The following is a 19,367-nucleotide window of genomic DNA, read 5'->3' as shown; positions in this document are numbered from 1 at the left end:
TATCTCTGCCTGAATGGGATAGGCCTGGGCCAAAGCTGTGCCAGCCTTTTGTGATTGTTTTAAAATGTGTGGAGCAGCAGCTGTGCTGTTATATACTCATTCTAAGAGCACTGCTTGTCAAACAGTTTAGATGAATTAGAAAGGCAAAAGTAAAAATGTGTTTCAAAACCTAGAATTAGTGTAAACACTTTTGGGAATGCTTTGGGAGATTCTGAGATGAACTCTAGGAATGTTTGTGATAAAAGCATTCTTTGCCATTGCTGCATCCTTATGACTGTAAAAAACATGGTGCTAATGTACTGCTGAGCTGTATATAAAGAAACAGAGGTGCTGACCTGTCTTAATTTTATATGATTTATCTTTTCTTAACGAAGAGAGAAATCATATAAACTGAATTAAATGGTGAAGTAAGAGCTAAAGCTTTCATTAAAGGATTTTCAGTTAGTTGAAGTTGGTGTAGAATTACCTGACCATTTATTTTAGTTGGAATGACGATTCATCAAAATCGACATTTTTGGTGGAACGTTTGTTTTGACAGCTTTCCGTAAGGCTGACATCCTGGGTCACATGGTTGGGGCCTTGAGTTTCTTGTTCTCTTCCAGTCCTTCCACAGTGGAAGGTAAGGTGGGTGAGGATTTTCAGCTGTGGCAGCATTGTGATCTTACTCTTCTTAGGTGTTTCTGTCCACACTGATATTTCAGTTTTAAATCTTATTGTCACATGCTGTTCCACTGCAGTGACAACGAAGCAATGCTTAGATGACCATGAAATGTCTACTTCTAAAAAAACATACTGCCCTTTCCACATCCCCAGTCCCCATTCCTTTGTCAGCTCTTCCTCATTCTGGCTCTGTGGTTTGTCCTACACTGTGTGTTGCCTAGATGGAAGACAGGATCAAGGCTTGGCAGGCTCACCAGAATTTTTATACCTGTCTTGTAGACCCTAGAAGGCAAGAGGGTGATAAAAATACAGGTTTGAGGTCTTTTTTCATGAGATAGAGCAGCTGAAGAGAGATGGAGCCTCTTTTATCTTCCTGTGCTTGTTGACCTGTATACTTCCATTGTATGATCTGGTTGACATACAGGAATGGTATTTATCTGTTTGCTGTTCTCATAGACAATCTTTCTTTTAATAGGTACCAAGCTGTCATATCAGTTTTCTAATTTTTGCTCACTGGTGGTTTTTCTCTAAGGTTATTACAGACTTGAAGACACTTTAGTTACATGGTATCCCTATTTAAAGGTCTGATTTTCTTGCTGACTTATTGAAGTCCACCCTATGAAATGCAAAAACATTTAACTTTATTACTTGTCAAAAGCAATGTCATTAAATTGCTACAGCAGCCTTCTAATTCACTTTGTGATTTGTTCATCTTTTGTCTCAGCAATAAGCAGCTGACTTTGTGCAAGTTGGATTGTCTTTAAATATAGGAGCAGATGCAAAAGAGGAAATATACAGAGTTATTAATAGACCTTTTAATAATTTTTTAGATGTTCTTGCTCCATCAGCTTCTAGCACAGGATGCATTCTTGCTTCTACAGGTGGGATTGGGAGAACAGAAAAGAAGTAGCATCACTTTACTACCAAAATAATTAGCTCATGGTTCTCATGTACCACTCCAGTCTTGTCAGAACAGCTGTTAACTGAGAGTTTGAGCTGCTTAGGGGTGTGGGGATTGGATACTGCTGTGGTGGAGTGGCAGAGTTAGTGACAGGCTATTCTGCAAACTAATACCTCTTTTCTCTGATAATTTTGTCTTAAATATGCACAGCTCAAAACCAGTCTGGGCACAGATTAGTGCTTCCCATGGAGGGTTGAACCAAAGAGCAGCAAGCCATTCCCATGAGAGTACTGCAAGAGCTAATGTGGCTCTGTCCAAGAAGTTTTATCAAGAGCTCTGCTGGCTGTCTAGCTTTCCACATATTTCATGCACGGATATCTAGAGCCTCTTGCTACCTCTGCCAATGTGATTAAAAGCCAAAAGTTGTTAGTTGGTGATAGATGGCAGTTTTCACTCCTGACCATGGGTCACATGGAAGAGTGCAAAGGAAAGGGCTGCTGCACAACTTTGTGGTATTCTTCATCAGCCCCTCTGAGGTTACAGATTTATGCATCTGAGGTTTGTGCAGCTGAGAAAAGCAGTATTCACAGCTTTTCACACTGAGTGTATGAGATTGGGTTGTGTTAAACTAACACTGAGCACATGCATACAAAAACCTGATGGATCTAGGAGCTGACAGTAGCTTCAAAACAGGGATAAAAGCGCCATTAGTAGCTAATATATGATGCATGTGTGAATACTGTGCAGGTGTCTGTGCTACTCCCAATTTTACATTTGCAATTTGTTGCTCAGTTTTGGTCAAGCTGGGCCCTAGCTTCATCTCCCAGTGACCTCTCCTGCATGTTTGTAACAGGGCACCCATATGGGACAGGCACTGCTCCAAGTGCTGAACCTGCTGGATGTGCTTCATTTAGTGCCTTTGTTTTCATTAAACTTCAAGGAATCTAGCTTGATGTGCCTCTTTCTAGATGATCACATTTTCTTCATTCCATTGTTCACAGAGGAAGTTCCTATGGGCTTTTTCTGTTTGTTTTCAGAGGTTTTGCCCATTAGTGAAAATGAGTCAACATCCAGTTCATTGCAGGGGATGCACAACAGAAAAAGCAATACATAGATCCCTGGTACTATGTTTCCTTGTAACAGTCTCTTTGTGTGAACTTTATTTAAATGATCTAGGAAAAGTTTGCTTGGGTTTTGTGTTGAAAAAAACCCCTAGTTTCTGTCTTGACAGAAGTTTCAATACCCCTCTAGAAGGAGCTATCCACAGAGGAGATGATGGCCCCGCTTAAATACAGAAGTTGGTGACTTCACTTAGTCCAGGTATAACTGCCTCAGTGACATCAGTTTGGATTGATGACTCTTTGCCTTTGAAAAGAACAAAAAACCCATGTGGTTATCTCTCATTAGGATATAAATGAAAGCTCAATTCTTGCCAAACTGAGCAAGCCTGATTTCTTTCACTGTTATATGGGACCTCAAGAAAGGCACAAATCCTATTTCTTTCTGTTTGACAGTCAGAAAGCAATTTCTGAGGGGAGATATTCTTTTGCCATACTTAGGTACTCAACTGCCTGAGTTGAGCTGCCCACCTCAACTCCCTTTGCAGCCACCTCAATTGCCTTTACAGTCACTGGAGCAGGGTGGCTTTCTCCTTGGGCTGAGTCAGAGCAGTTCTGTAACCTCTTCAAAAAGCTACTTCTTTCCACCATTTGCTTGAGGAGCCTAGTTGGTGAACTCACCCTTTGAAACTGGGTTTTTAAATTGGACCTTGTGATTAATGCCACTTACCCTCAAAGGACTCTGATTATTTAGAATTAATAACTATTTGTTTCAGTGCCAGATTTGCTGAGTGCAGTTGCTTCTGTGGACTGTAAAAATGATAGAGGAAAAAAATGTATGTTCTTGTTTTGAAAAATTACTATAGTTTAACAATTTAATTGAAAAACTGAAATACCCCTACAATAAAACAAACACCACAAATGTGAGTTTATTAGACAATTTCTTAATGTGATGTAAAAGACTGAACAAGAGGGGCATCTTGCTTTCTCCATGACCTCTCCAAGGTGATCATAGTGAAGCCACTCATGATCACCTTGGAGAAATCATGGAGATCAGGAGAAGTGCCTGAGGACTGAACGAAAGCAAATGTCAGTCCAGTCTTCAAAATGGACAAGAAGAAGGGCCCTGGGAACTATTGACCAGTCAGTCCCACCTCAATCCCTGGAAAGGACATGGAATGCCTCATTCTGGAGGCATTCCATCAGGCTACCGCTGTCCACATGGAAGATAAGGCGATCAGGAGCAGTCAGCATGGGTTCACTAAAAGTAAGTAATGTTTAACCAACCTGATTGCCTTCTACAGTGAAACAGCTGCTTGGATGGTAGCTGTGGAGCAGTGTATATTGTCTGCCTTGACTTCAGCAAGACTTTTGACACTGCCTCTCATGACATCCTCACTGCCAAACTCCAGAAATGTGGGCTGGGTGGGTGGACAGTGAGGTGGACTGAAAACTGGCTGAGTCGCAGATCCCAGAGGGCTGTGATCAGTGGCCTAGAGTCTAGCTGGAGGCCTGTCACTAGTGGTGTCCTCTAGGGCTCTGTTCTGGGCTCAGTGCTGTTTAACTTGTTCATCAGGGATTGTCTGAGGGGTCGATGCCTCCTCAGCAGTTCACTGATGGCACAAAGCTGGGAAGAGCAGCTGGCAGCCCTGAGGGGTGTGCAGCCCTTCAGAGGGACTCAGCTTGGAGAGATGGGCAGAGAGGAACCCTCTGACATTCACCAAGAGCAGATGCAGGTCCTGCACCTGGGCAGGAGCAACCCTAAGCACTTGTTCAGGCATGGGGCTGATCTGGGGGAGGGCAGCTCTGTGGGGAAGGACCTGGGGTCCTGGTGGACAATGAGTTGTCCCTGGGCCAGTGGAACCCTGGGGTGCATCAGGAAGACAAGTGCCAGCAGGTCAGGAGTGATCCTGCCCCTCTGCTCAGCCCTGTGAGGCACATCTGGAGAGCTGTGTCCAGCTCTGGGATCATCAGGACAGGAGGGACATGGAGCTCCTGGAGTGGGGCCAGCAGGGGCTGCAGAGATGATTTAGGGCCTGGAGCATCTCCCTGGCAGGGAAAGGCTGAGGGAGCTGGGGCTGTCCAGCCTGGAGAGGAGCCCCAGCTGAGAGGGGCCCTCAGCCCTGGGTGTCCCTGTGTGCAGGGAGGGGCAGAGCAGGGCCCAGGCTCTGCTCTGGGGGCCCAGCAATGGCACCAGAGCCACGGGCAGGAACTGATGCCAGGAGGTTCCACCTGGACATGGGGCAGAACTTCTTCCCTGGGCAGTGCCCAGGCACTGAACAGATTGTCCAGAGAGAGTGTGGAGTCTCCCCATCCCCTTTTTAATGGGAGTCCTCGTGGTTGTTATACAGTGATGTCTGAATTTGCTTTGGAAAATCTTATTTTAGGCATTGCAGCCCAGTGTAGAGGAGCACTGAAGAGCTCTGAGAAGATTTTTGTACTGAAAATCTTAAGGGGATAATAAAGTCATCAGTATGAAAACCCTGTAATTTTATGTATTACTTGGAATTTCAGCTTCTTAGCTTCCCTGAGTACAGAGCATGGTATTGAATACTATCCTAGAAAAGGGCTTGTTTACAGAATGAATTCTTGCTGCACTGGAAACACCCTTTCTCAGGCAAGTAGTTATGTCAGCTTGCTCAGTTGATCCTGTAGAAATGAGTCAATTAGACTTGAGGTGGAAAAAGTACCTTGATACACCTACCCCCTTTCTTCAAATTTCTGAGTTGTTAATTAGGGATTGGCATTGTTACTGGCGTGGGAAGGGAGTTGATTAGAAGAAGCTCTAGGAGGTATCTACTGCTGTCATAAGTCAATTTTCTTTCCTCTTGTTATGACAAAGCTGCAGCACCTGTTTTCTTGCATTTTTAATTAGTGAAGTTAAGCTAAATATGCATTTGTTTCCCCCACCAAGTAACAGTTTCTTTGTGGTCTAGCCATCCCTTTTATACAATTGGTGTGGTTCTATCAAGCTCTTAGTGGCCAGTGTTGAGGGAAGTTCCATGCTGGACCATCCAGGACTACTCTTGCACCACCTGAGCTGGGGCCAAGCCTCCTTCCAGCTGCAGCCCCACACTCACCCAGGCAGACCAGGTTTCCCATGGCACAGTGTCACATGTGTCAATCCTTAAAATATTTTTCTCTTGGTGCAATAGCTAAATAACAGCTGGAGCTGGGTGCCTCTGAGGCCCTGAACAAAGGAAACCCTGGACTTTTATACCCTCTCAGTCTAAGAGCAGGAAGGTCTGGGGGCTGTCACTGCAGTCTCTGAGTGTCTGGTCACCTCCTTGTGTCACAAGTCCCTGTGCCATTTTGTTATCTAAATGGTTGGTCCTCTGTCTCCTCACTGCTAATCCTGCAAAACCAACCTATCCTGGCAGCTCACAGCAGTCCATGGAACTGAAGAAGAGCAAGGCCATAAAAAGTCTCTTTTGGATAAATTAACCATCTATATATCTTACACACTTGGAGAAAATGTTTACTGTTGCTACCACTTGTGTATATTATTAGAAATACTCTGTTTGAATTGCTTCGTATAATTAATTTTCTAAACATATTTTTGTCCTCAGTGGTGATTCTAAACTCTGGGTTGTTTGTTGATTTGTTTGGGTTTTTGGGGGTTTTTGTTCAGTTGCAGAACTGGAGATCCATTTTACTACAATTCAGTTCAGAGAAGAGTAGCTAAAGAGTTATTGTCAATAAAGCAGATTAAAGCCTTTGGTAAAATTGGATAACAACCATGAAGGGATTACTGTTCATGACTTATAACAAAGGAAAGTATTATCCGAAGCAGACCATGGAATGGACAGACTAAAAGGGGACCTGATATGAAAGGAGTAAATTAAATGTAGAGCAAAAGACAATTTTTTTGGAAGTGCATGCAGTTGGTTTTCAGAAATTGCTGCACTTGAGATTTGATTTGATCACTGGTGGACATAAACTCAGCTCCTGAGGAGAAGAACATCCGTACATATGCACACATCATGTGGGATTTTGTTTGTGTTTTTCTACAAGCACTGGCTGAGCATGTTACAAATTTCCATGAAAGATGTAAGCATAAAAGAAAAACCCAGAACAGAGATATATTAACCACACTTTGCTTTCAGACAGAAAAAATATACAGCAAAACCTGTAAGTTATACAGCAAGTTACAGCTTGGTTGCAAATCTGAAGACTGTGACTGTAAGAGTTTTGGAATACAAGTGCTTTGTCCTCTTCAATAAAACAGTACTAATGCTGTCCTGATTCCAAGACAGTGAATCATGGTTGCTTGGACTGATGGCAGATAGATGCTGTGTTCAGTCAGCTTGAGAAACAACTAATTTATAGTGGAGAGGACCAGTGTTACACAAAGTGCTAAAACATCTGCTTTTGGGTGTAACAGGGATATAATGGGAGAGCAATAATAAATAAAGTGTGGTTTGAGGGATGAGAAATTCGACAATTTATATTCTTCCACTTAGTCATCCCACTAAGGCAATTCTGGAAAGGAACTGCACGCCACCTTTGTATGTCAGTGGTCAGGAAGGAGTTCTGTGGAGCTGACACCAGCACCTCTCCTGTTGCATTCCTGTTGCAGTTGTGCTTTAGAGAACTTTGATCTTGCCTAGCATAGAGATTACAGGGCAGAATGTGACACAAGTTTACATATTGGGAAATGCAATTTCTCTGTGATTAAATTACTAATCATTAAACTGGCATTTCTTCTGCTTGGCCCTCACTTGCTGTTGAAGTGCAGTTGTTCTGGGAGGTTGTATCAAGGTCTTTTTAACACAAGATCATCAGTAGTGATGCCTCAGGTTTTAGCTTTTATATTTTTCAGATGCTGTACTGCTTTAGTGTGTAGTTCTGAGCTTCATATTAAGGGATAGTAAGCTTTCTTCACAGAGTAGGGAGACAAAACAATTCCTCCTCTAGCTGGGGATCAAGGACAACCAATCCAAATGTCGGGCCCAGGAGCATAAACAATGGCAGAATGAAGAGAGAAAAACAAGAAGGATGGGACTTCATAACCTAAAGCTATCATTGGACAATTAACTCCAATATGTTAATGGACCAGAACTTATAAAAGTGAGAGACCCTGTGACCAGTCATGCATGACTGGAAACATACTTGGGGTTTTTCCCTTAGTGTAATATTTGGTGGGCATTTTTTGTGTGCCTTGTTAGAAGATGTCTTGTGAATGAGGCTTGTACTAGGGCAAGGATTTGGAATTTTTTCCCCACTTTTGATGTACTTCTGTGCTGGAAGCAATTTGATGCAAGTGGCTCTTATTTGAAGAGCTGTGAGTGACTTGCAAAAGAAACCTGTAGGGAGAAAAATCTAATGACCTGGGTTTAAAGCGGTGTTAATTGATTTTTAACTTCAGAATTCCAGGTGTGTAATAGTTGCTGTAGAATGTATAGCCACTTTTTCCATAAAAATTGAATCCAAGTACTTAATATTTAGCTGTTTACAGTAGGAATGTAAAAGTAGAAGCATTCTTACTTCCTTTATAGCAAAATGTAACCTAGAAAAAGCTTGAGTGAAGTCTCAGGCATCTCATTTATTTTATAATAATGTTATTTTATTATTTTTTTATAATAAGTTTTTTAAATAATAATGTTTTCAGTATAGAAATGAAGTGGTGTTTGTTCCATCTGTGTATGAAGCCTTTGGCCAATATTCAGACCACATTTCATGGACCTTTCTAAATGCTCTGGGCAAAAATAGTTTCTTAATAAAAGCCAAGTCTACCTAGGTTTGTATCTCCAGAATTAGGTCTCTAACCAAATCTTGTGTAATGTAACCTGTCTCATTATGCATTAATTACAATGCATCCCTTTATTTCTATTCTTCTTACCTGCTATAGAGAAATCTCTCCTCTTCTTCCCATCCCCTTTTTTGGTGGTTTGTTTTGTAATGAATATCATGTAGCTTTTGGTTAAAAACAAGGCCATATTTCATGTAATTTTGTGGTGTGAAAAGATTAATTGGTGTGTGCCACTTTCTTACAAGAGAGTAAGTGATTTAGTGATTCTGGTGGAAGATCAAAGTGGCATCAGGTTGGTTTCCATATCAACAAACTGATAAATCACGAGGACAGGAGCTGCACTGAAAATGTACTGAACCCCTAGATGATGTGAGTTAATTGAATTTTAAAAAAAGCCTAAGGAATGATGTAAGTGTAAGTAAGCCTGATTTACATAGCAGACAATAGGATGAAAACTATGAAAAAAGAATTAGCAGGGTGCTGAAGTGTGATATGGAGGGTAGGATTCAGCATGGCTTGGCAGAACATTGAAGTTCTGTAGGGCTTCTTGGAGGAGTCAGGAATCAAGAACATAAAAATCATCCAGTTGGTAGCTGTGTACTGATAGAGGGGCTGAATAACAAGGGGATATTTTACTGATTAAAGTCTTGGAATGATAAAAAAGAAAGCTCACAGTGGAGAAGTTGCAAAAAGATCTCATGATACTAAACATGTTCCCCAATTTCAGTTGATGGTAGACAGGTCATATCTCTGATAGTTTTTTGACCTAATTTTCTCTTGTTCCTGGCTGTGCCATCCTGCCCATCCCTGTTTTAGCACAGGTACCCTCTGATGTTAAGGTAGACTGCAGCTGGCTTGATGGGACTCAACTTAGAGTAAACATCCATTAAATCAGTGAGTAAAGTTGAGTGAGTGGTCATGGTTAAAAACTGTTCTCATTGTAAGATGACTCTGCATTCAGGATTGCTGGGATGGTTATAACAGAATGTTCTGTTTGCTGGGTGTAGGTGATGTTTCTGTGGAGTAGCTGGAATGGAGGAGTTCATCACTCCAAGCCTTGCACAGCAGTGGGGTATGCCTAGATTGTTGTTTCTGAGAAACAACCCAGAATGCCAAATGGCAGATTTTTATCTCTTGCCCTCATTCGCTGAGCAACACAACTGGCAAGGAGAAGTTCAGGGGCTTCAATTCTAAAAGTTCTAGAGCTTCAGTTTAAGATACAAGTATAGGGAAAAATCTTTCTGCCCTTCCTGCTTTCAGGATGTGTAGCAAGATATGGAGAACAATTCTCCCAGTTTTTTTATTGAAGTATAAGAAGTAAGTTTGGTTTTGACTGAGCTGAAAAAGCAAGCTGACTTGTCTAGTAGCAGCTGACTTGTCTAGTTTTAACCCAAAGCTCTTTGAAATTACAGAATTCTAAATCCTCATTTACCAATTAAATATGTGCAATGCAAATGTTTATCATTTTAGTGCAAGTCCCTGTAAAGAAACAGATTTTTTTCATTGTATGAAGAAGGTAAATTTTACCTGAGAAATATGAAGAACTGTGATCCTACCATTTTCTCACTGCTTTCCCCCACTTGTAGTTTTAATGTAGCTTAATATTCTTTTGTCCTAGCTTTTACAATTTTGTTCAGTTCACAGGTGCATAGAGATCTGCACCTTTTGGTAGGTTCTTGAAGAACTATTTGGAAGGTGCCTTTCTGTATATGTGGGCTCCTCCTGGGCAATGCTGGAGTCTCTGAGACTCCTCAGCCCTGCAGAGTTACCCAGCACATGTTCCTGGCCCAGCTTCTCTCCTGGCCTCTTGAGAGACTCTGTCACAGTTGTTGCTTTGTGGTATTTTTTTTGTGTGCTTGTTTTTTTTTGAATGTCTGCCAGCTGTTTTTCTTTCCTCTATTTTCCTGTTATATTTGAGGAACCAAGGTAGGTTGGAAGGCAAGGAGTTTTCTTCTCTTATTTTGTCAATCTCCTTTTACATTAATAATGCTTTGTTTTTCTGTTGGCTTACCTGCTATGTGAACTTGGCAGGATATGGTGTATAATATCTGGAGAGGCTCCTGTGCAAGGGGCTGGCTGGAGTCTTCCAAAGCACATTTAGATCTTGCTTCTGTCTTGAGGTCAGCAAGGGTCTAGGGATGGTGTTAATTGGTAGCAGAGAGAGGAAATTGTATCCCTCTCTATTTTTTTGGCATAAACTGGGAAAATTGTTGTTTCAAATACTGTTTTTCAAATGCTGCTTAGTTTTGACAAGCTTTATTTCCTGCTTGCTCTAGGAGAAACCAAGAAATGGCTTTTGTTTCCTAACTGTGGAAGGCATGTCATTAGACCTTTTGTGTCAGGAGATAGCAAAGGTTAATTTACAAGTTCAAGGAGCAGGAGACCTTTCCACCTGCTCAAACAATTAAAATTCTGCCTTTGTGAGCATTCAGGAAAAAAAATAGCTGCTTCTGGTTTGTTAATGAATATCTTTCTCTTTTTTCCTGTGGATTGTGGCCAAAAGGACAACCATATGCATGGGGTTCTGCAGTGCATCAGTTTGGTTTGACAGCTAAGTCAAACCTTACTTCCTACAGACCCTCAGAAATGTGTAGGTGAAAATGAAAAACAATCTCTCTCATCTGTTTGTTAGATTGCCCAGCATTTTCTTTAAATTGAAATACCTGAAAACAGAGGCCATGGTAACTAACTTGAACCCTGAGTTTTTTCTTTTTGATCATGAAATGAGAATATAATGTAGTTTTATGCTTCTATGTTGATTTCTTATGAAAGACTTTCAGTGGCTTTTCTAAAGCATTATTTTCAGGGTTTATGAATGCCATCTACGAAATCTCATTCTAGTTTTATACTTCATTCTTGATACTGAACTAGAGACAAAGCATCACCTTTCTGATCTCTTCATCACAGTTTTTCTTAATTCCAAAAGTGGAATGTTTGCATTTATCCCTTATTTTAGAAATGGATTCCAAGAAAAGGGAAGGTCTGGTGATGATTTTATTTCTCCTGCTAGATAAGGTCTGAGTAGAGGAGTTAAACCAGCTCCTAAGTAGAAATCCTCACATTGCCATTCTGGTTTACAGATGGCTTTTGCCTGATGTCCTAGGATAAATGCAGACATTTGCATTAAAGTGCTATCATCAGATCAGCATCTTCATCTTGAGGGAACCAGTATAGAGTATACTGGGCAAAATATTTGTATGCCTTACAAAATATAAGTCCCAGTAGAACTTTTCCTGGTATCTGTAGTAGACTTACACATGGAATTTTACTCATGGGTTTCTCCCACGTGTCAGTCAAGCCTTTTAGCATCCCTGCCAAGTGAGCTGCAGAGGCTGCAGTAATTTATCCACAACGATCCCTGTTCCTGCACAGGTTCCTGCTGTGTGAGCGGTGATGCCATATTGAGGTGTCCCTGTCACAGGTCACTGTGTTCCAGGCACTGCACAGAGACCCCTGTCTAGCTTTGATGGTCTGGGCTGTGGAATTCAGTAGCTGAGATCCAAGCACCTGTGGGGTTGTGCTCATCCTCCACCCTCCCCAAGGTGCAAGGGATGGGGATGGAGGGTCAGGGTGGGGACAGTGGCAGAGGCACAGCTGGGCCCTCTGATGCTTGTTCATCAAACATTTTCAGCACATCTGGGTTGTTCAGTCATTTACTAGACACACTGATGCCTTGCAGAAAAGTGAAATAAAAAAACCCTTGGTTTTCAGTTTAAGAAATCTTGACTTGATTTTGTCCAGTGTGCATAGCAGTGCTTAAGGCAGGTGCTTCAGAGCCAGCCATACCTGCCTGAAATGGGAAACTGCAGCTCTGTTAGGAGTCCTTTGGCTTCTGAACCCAAAACAAGGGTAAAAAGTACAAGGTTCACTGTGTTAGGTTGTTAATAGTTCCCTGCTTAATTCACATCCATTCCTCACAGAGCTGCTCTTAGTATGTGCAAGAGTAGGGTAGAGGCAGCCAAAAGGCTGCAGATGGGTAATTTACACAGAAAATTATGTTGACTGCACTGAATATTAACATAAGATATTATTGTAAAGCAGCTCTGAAAATTGCATTCAACTAATGTAGTCAATCAACTAATATACTTATTTAGAGAGACAAGCTATTGTAAAAGAGCATAGTTCTCAGCTAGCTAAAAACATATTTTCTCTCATGTTTATCTTGATTGTATCCCCAAAGGATATTTCTTCCTTTCTTTTATGAAGAATTATTTCCATATTTAATTTCTATGTACATTTTTTGCTTTTCCTGGAGGACTGAAAATATTTTCTGACTTTTGCAGTTGGTTGAGAAACTTGTTATTAAAACCTTCCTGTCATACTTATTTGAAAATCCATTTTCTGTGTTGTTCATTACTGCTGTGTGTTTCTGGATTGCAGTTTTCCTCCCTTTGTGAACTTGCCTCAGAAAGAGTCTCCATTCAGCTACCTGGAGGGTCGCTTGATTCAAATGTCTTTTTATAAACTCCTGAACATTTCTTCTCAAGTCAAGAGCTATTTTCAATAACCAAACATACTTACTGTGCATAGTTTTCCTGAACTGCTCCAGTGCCTCGTGTTTAACTGTGTATTTATTGGTTACAGCAGTGCCAGTCCTGTTGGTGCTGGAGCAGGCTGTGTTTCACAGGGTCCACTGCAGAGCTGATGAGCTCCACGGGGGCTGCTGCAAGCTCTGAAGTTTGGCAGCTCCCTGGAGAGCTCAGAAGTTCTTAGGGCCCTGAACCAAGCATAATTGCAGAGTTGGGGCCTTCACTGTGAAGGACCTCACCAAATAATTAGCTGCCCTAATTAAGCAGCTGAGTAACACTCAGGAAAGTGAACGTTTGTGGATCGGAAAGTTGCAAAGCTGATGGGTGCTGGAAATAAATTTCTCTCCTTCTCTGCTTACTGTCAGAAATCACTGCTAAATTACAACATGAAATGTTGGCATTGGTAGTCTGTGAGCTTCCTCCTCTGGATGGGGGATATTCTGCCATCAGAGTGCCTAGACTTTATGGGCTTTTTGGAAAAAAGCTCTGTTACTTATTAGATTTGTTCATCAAGCAGAATGAACTGTGACATACTGTTTCACCCTTTTGTTTGCTTGGGTTTTTGTTTTCGTATGGCAAAACCCTCTATTTGAGGCAATCAAAACTGAAGTTACAACTATACAGTGCAAAGGGGCCTTTTAGAAGGAAGTTTTATTGCCTGGATTCATCTTATGCACCAGAATTCAAAAAGAAAAAGTGCTAGATTTTTATTTGTTCGTAATTTTTAACGATGGGATAAACTTTAAGATAAACCAATATTTTTGGTCACAGTCAAACAAAACACCAACTAATATTTTTTAATTTAAATCTAAGAACTTTCCTCTCTTCGATAAGTGTATATCAAAGACTTGATGTTCCTTAACTCTTTGGAAGGCGGGATGATGTAATACTGAAAGTTACAAGCACATATGAAAAGAAATACACTTTATTATTGTTGTTTTTCTTTTGCTTTTAGATTTTGTAACAGCCCACAACCATTTCTAGACTCTGCAGGTAAAATTAAAATCTAGATTCCTGGATTTTAATTTTATTGCAATGTATAATTAGATGATTTAGCACAAGAGATTTAATACTTTGCTCTATCCTATGGGCTTGGGTGGTGGCTTTATTTTTTTTTAAATTGAAGTATAACTAAATGTGTTTGAAGAGGATGGGGAAGAGGGAGAATGGCCCTTACCTTGTCTGCATGGCTGTCATCAGCTGGAGCATGGCTGGTTCAGAGACTTTTTTTAATGAAGACATTAAAACCCACAGGCTTTCAGGCAAGGTGGAGGAAAACAAACCTGATAGTGAAAAAACCCAAACTGTTGAAGAAAGTGCACAGAGGTCACTGGAGCTGATTGGAAATATTACTGAATCTTAAAGCCAGTTCTCTGTGTGTGTGTGTGTGTGTCTTCCTCTTGACAAATGCAATAGGGCTGGTTTTGTGATGTCTGGGAAGCCTTTACTTTCTTACCAAACTACCTTTACCTGTTTTTCCTTGAGTAATTGCAGTGTGCATGAGAGGTGAGAGTGAGACAGGGAAGAATATGAGGCTGTACAGCAATTAATGAGCTGTTTCAGCCAAAAAAATCTGTCCAACAGGCTGGTCAGAGCCTTGGACCCTATTAACCTTGATTTGGAAGTCTAAGACTTGACAGCTGGGGCAAAGCAGGGCTGTCTTAAAGAAGTTAAAAGTAAATCTCTCTTTTTCTCTTTCTCATATGCTCTCTGGTGAAATGCTGCCTGATTTTTTTTGAACATTTCTTTTTTCAAGTGTGATTTCTTATTGCACAGCTTGACCCAGTGCCTTGCTACTGTGCTACCTATCTGAAAATTATTTGGGGTTTGTTCTTCTTCCTGATGAAAAACCAATTTATCTGAGGCCCTTGTTTATGTCTACAGAAATCTCCCATGTTCTCTTCAGATATTTTTGTGCTCTGTGTTAAGATAAACATGTTACTCCATGAAGAATGACTCACTTGGGATCAAATAGGACAATATTTGTGTTAATCAGCTGCATTTCTATAGTCCACAGATTTTGCTGCACATTAAAACAACCATGCTGTAAACATGAATTAAGGGGGAAGATATGACATGGAATTTCCTGACTTTGTAAAATAAGAAGAATAAGAATAAGAAAAAATCTTTGCCAAGAATAACTTCATCTGCAAGTGTTTCTTAAATGTGTTGCACATTTGTTTTTCTTTAGAGGATGGGTAGCTAGGCCTCTTTGCATGTGGCTACCATACACTGACCTGTTGTGGTTGTGTGATGATCTGAGTTTGATTAAGGGGCTTCAGGTCTTTCCTAATCTGGATTGTTTTGACTGAGCCAGGCTTTGGAGCACAGATACAAGCAGGTAATGCTGGCAGATGTCATGAGGTTATGAGAAGCAATTTAGGACAGTAGTCTCTTCCAGCTGCAACAACAAAACAGAGCAAGCACCATGGACACACTTTGGCTGATCTGTTTATATTCTATGTTATTTCAGTTTAGTTATGCATTCGTCTACAACCTGCAAAAGTAAATCCATTTTCTACCACCTGCAGAAAAAGACAAATATTCTTACCCCTGCTAGTCTCCAGCCAAAACAAAGTGATTTCCCTTGCTTTGCCTCAATCTTAAATGCAACTGAGTAGCTTCCCTCTCCCCACTACTTGTTAAATAATGTTTAAAAATTGATGCATGTGACATGTTTTAATAAAACTTCCTTGTCCAGTCTTAAAAGATTTGATAGAGTGTTTTTCTCAGTTACTGGATGCAAGCTGTGCTTCTAAACATGTTAACTTAGCTGCTTGTCTCAGAATTTCTCTGGAAATTAAAGGGCATGAATTGATGTTCCATCAAAACCACTTCACTGCATCACATGCAACTCTGTCTGCTATAATTCTGCGCACCTTCTTCTGTGCCCCCCCTAAATTCTGACACATATTAGAGAAGCTGTTGTACTTTTATGACAATTTGTAATATCTGCATTTGCTGTTTAATGATGAATTTTGAGATGGTTGTCAAGATCTGTTGGATATCTCCAACTTTCTCAGTTGACCCAAGGAAAGAAAGAAACATATGGAAGTACAACCTGATACAATACTGTGGGATTGTCTTAAGTTGTTTTTCTTCAGCTTTTTGTAAAGTAACTTTGCTTTGTTTCCTAGACTATGTGCCCCTTACCCAATAGAGCAGAGCTCCACAGACATTGTCTTTGCAGAACAGAGAGTACCTTTATTGAAAGGTGTAGATTTATACATGATTGCTTTCTTTTTTTGTCTCTTTGCAGGTTCATGTACTGGACAGACTGGGGAGAAGCACCAAAGATAGAACGAGCTGGGATGGACGGTTCAAGCCGCTCCATCATCGTTAACACAGATATATATTGGCCAAACGGGCTGACACTGGATTATGAGGAACAAAAGCTCTACTGGGCAGATGCTAAACTGAATTTCATCCACAAATCAAATCTGGATGGAAGTCATAGGTAAGAAGTTTTTGGTTTATGGGTGTAACGTGGGGATTTTCTTAGAAGATGCTGCCTAAGCAATATTGTAATCTCTGTTGCAGCAAATTGTCACGTTAGCACTCACAACATTTTAAGTAAACCAGTGCTGTCAGAAACTTTTTTCCTTCACCATCCTTACCTTTCCAGCACTGTGAAGTGGAATGTGTCCTTCTCTTCAGGGTATCCTGTAACTCTCCCAAAGACTTTTCTCAGAACCAGTTCCATTAAAAAATCTTCAAATCTTATTCTTAATAGTGTAAGACTATACAGCAAAACTGTCTTTTTTCAGTGTGTTCTGTGCAGTGTTGCTGTGGTATTCAGAAATGCAGAAGATGATACGAGAAAATATATAATCATATATTAATATTTCAGCTTCATTAATCCTAGGGGCTGGGAAATTAGTGGAAAACAGTCCTTAAAGAAGAACTATGTTAAAATGAGTTTTTCTTGAACAGATTTATAGCAATCAAGTGATTCTTTTTGATCCAATCATGGCTACTTCTTAATTAGGATATAACTGGTATTTTGTGTATATGTGTTCATCTCTAATTTGGGTGATGACTCTCTTCATTAGATGAGTTTGACGAGTACTGCTTGCACACGCAAATAAATCACAGCTTCTGCCCAAGGTATCATATAGAAAGATGACTTTTTTGTGGGGTTATTCTTTGCAAATTTTTGTGATGTTTCAGCTAGTTTAGATGGGCGTGAAATATCCTTTCTTATGCTCTTTGTTCTGGCCTCTTAGGGACTTGCCCACCTTTCACCACAAATGTTAATTTGACATAAAGAAATTAATTCTATTGATAAGATCATTTTTTGTGTGGACTGGCAAGTAGGACCACAGGCAACATGTATGAAACATGCCCACTGTCTTCTTGTGACATTTATTTTGAACTCCACACTGTCTTTGTAATGCTGGTTTGAAAGGTTACATCACTTTTCTCCTAAGTTCTGCCTTTTAAGTGATCACAAGTTCATGCAGTTCATGGAAAGTACCTGGAGCTGGATGCAGTTTTAAATTTGTGTCTTTGAATATAAGCATTATGACTAGCTTGGTTAATACAAAACATAGATTGTGGATATCTGTTTTGAAGTAGTCCTTTATTTGCTGTTTGTTTCATGAGAAAGAAAACTTACTACCAAAAAGAGAGAAATATTTTATAGAGATTCTTTCAAAAAAGAAGATTGTCACATAAGTTTTCAAGTAATGGAGAGCAAAGGATAGAAATTATCATATACAGTAGAAATTTGAGTATTTTTAATTTTATCTGGTGTCTCCAGCATTTCTTGTTCCAGAGCTACTTCAGTGTTTCCTGCTGGCAGTTCGCTTTTTCAATCTTGTTTTGCTACTGACTTCTTTGCAGTTTCTTTGTTGCTGGTGATCTGCTGCACAGTGGTGTTAATATACTTAGGTTTGGCATTCTGTTTTTATTTTCATGGTGTTTATTCCCTGGTCTGCCATGGATGAACCTGGGGGATGAGGTTGAGGAGGTGCTGAATTTTCTTGGCGCAAGGGGCTGACCAGCCTTGTCTGCGCATACACAGCTGTGTCCAACAGCTGCCTCATGGCATAGAACTGGAATTACCTGAGTCCCAGCAGTTATCTCATTCCACACTAAATTCTCTGGAATTGCTTAAGCCTCTAATAAAGACCTGTATAGACAAGTAATTTAGATTTTTAGATCTACTAATTCTTTCTTATGCAGCCATAAAACCCAAAGCAATCCAATGCTTTAGGTTAAGTTTCTTTTTCAAATTCATACATTTCAGTATCAGGAATATGCCGTGGCAGTATGCTAATATATTACTATTTGAGGGGCAGAAAGAGAGGTCATTCCTAGAAAGGAAAGCACATTTGACTTCCCTTAAGCACTCAGAGGCACAAACCAATTCTAACAGCACCTGTTTTTCCCTAGGCATGTGAGAAAGTTCTGAAGATTCAAAAAGCGGTCAGCATCTGTATTGAGGCATTTTGGTTTCATTTTTTATTCTTTGCAGTTATATCATAAGGGAGGAAAAAAGAACTGCAGAAGTTAGGCTGTTCTACAGTGGGATTTTATGGGGATTTTTTCCTGCTGTGACCTCTTAGCCTCTGCCTGTATTAAGAAAAAAGATCTTCTGGGGCTGTCCAAAGTGTTGGCGTTTTTGTTTGGTTGGTTGGTTGGGGTTTTTTTTTTTGTGTAGATACTGTCTTTTGGCTCCAACAAATTCAGCTTTTTCAATGTGATATTTTACAGCTGTAATTCGTATTTTATCTCTTAATTATTTTGTTCATCTTTTTCACTGACTGATTCACCAATACTAGGAAAGGAAACACAGTTTCTAATTCTGCAGCCAAAGCAAAAGCCTTTTAGATTTTCCTTTTCTATGGGAAAAAAATCACGCCACCGAACCACCCAAAATCCACAAAGCCTTTAGTCTTTTTTCCTAGCCATCTCCAACCCCTCAAAAAAAACCCCACCAACAAATAACCCTACCTACAGTTATCCACCACCAGCTCTTAAGGGGGCTATCAGTTAGGGGTTTTTCCTTAAGATTCAAGTGTGGAGGAGAACAAGATCATTACCAAGTGCCTAATCTAACTTAAACCAGACTCTAGTTTATTTAGAAACTGCCAGTTCTGGTGATTTTTTTTCCTTGATATTTAGACCATTTTTCTAAATTGCTGCTTTATATTTATACTTAATTGGTTTGAGTTTTTTTTGTTTCTAAATTTCTCTTGATCAGAACAGATTATTTTATCCTTGCAAAGTGTTACTAGTTTTTCTGACGCCTTATCTAATGTCAGCATGTCTGGGAAAATATATGCTTCTGGAAGTTGGCCCTATTGAAATTAAAAAGGCAAACGGGTTATTGAAAGACATATATCTTCATAAAAATTGGGTCTTGTAGATCTGGATAGTTTTGGTAACTTAGAAAAGGAAGCAGATGAGTAAAGAGGTGATCTGTCAAATTTTTTACTGTTGCATGACAGGAGGTGGGAAAG

At 40.2% G+C, this 19,367-nt stretch overlaps 1 protein-coding gene across 1 annotated transcript in view; it reads left to right on the top strand.

Annotated features, from left to right (window-relative positions):
- The window catches only part of LRP6 (LDL receptor related protein 6), a 99,450-nt gene that overhangs the window by 16,380 nt on the left and 63,703 nt on the right, over positions 1-19,367 (top strand). Inside the window, exon 2 of the mRNA XM_031057013.1 lies at positions 16,160-16,357. Within this exon, the coding sequence (XP_030912873.1) occupies positions 16,160-16,357 (198 nt within the window). The remainder of the gene's footprint in view (positions 1-16,159; positions 16,358-19,367) is intronic.

Source organism: Geospiza fortis, unplaced genomic scaffold, assembly GCF_000277835.1.
Source record: "Geospiza fortis unplaced genomic scaffold, GeoFor_1.0 scaffold10, whole genome shotgun sequence".
Classification (NCBI taxonomy): domain Eukaryota; kingdom Metazoa; phylum Chordata; class Aves; order Passeriformes; family Thraupidae; genus Geospiza; species Geospiza fortis.
Note: the sequence above shows the minus strand (reverse complement) of the source record. Positions and strands in the feature narration are given on the sequence as shown.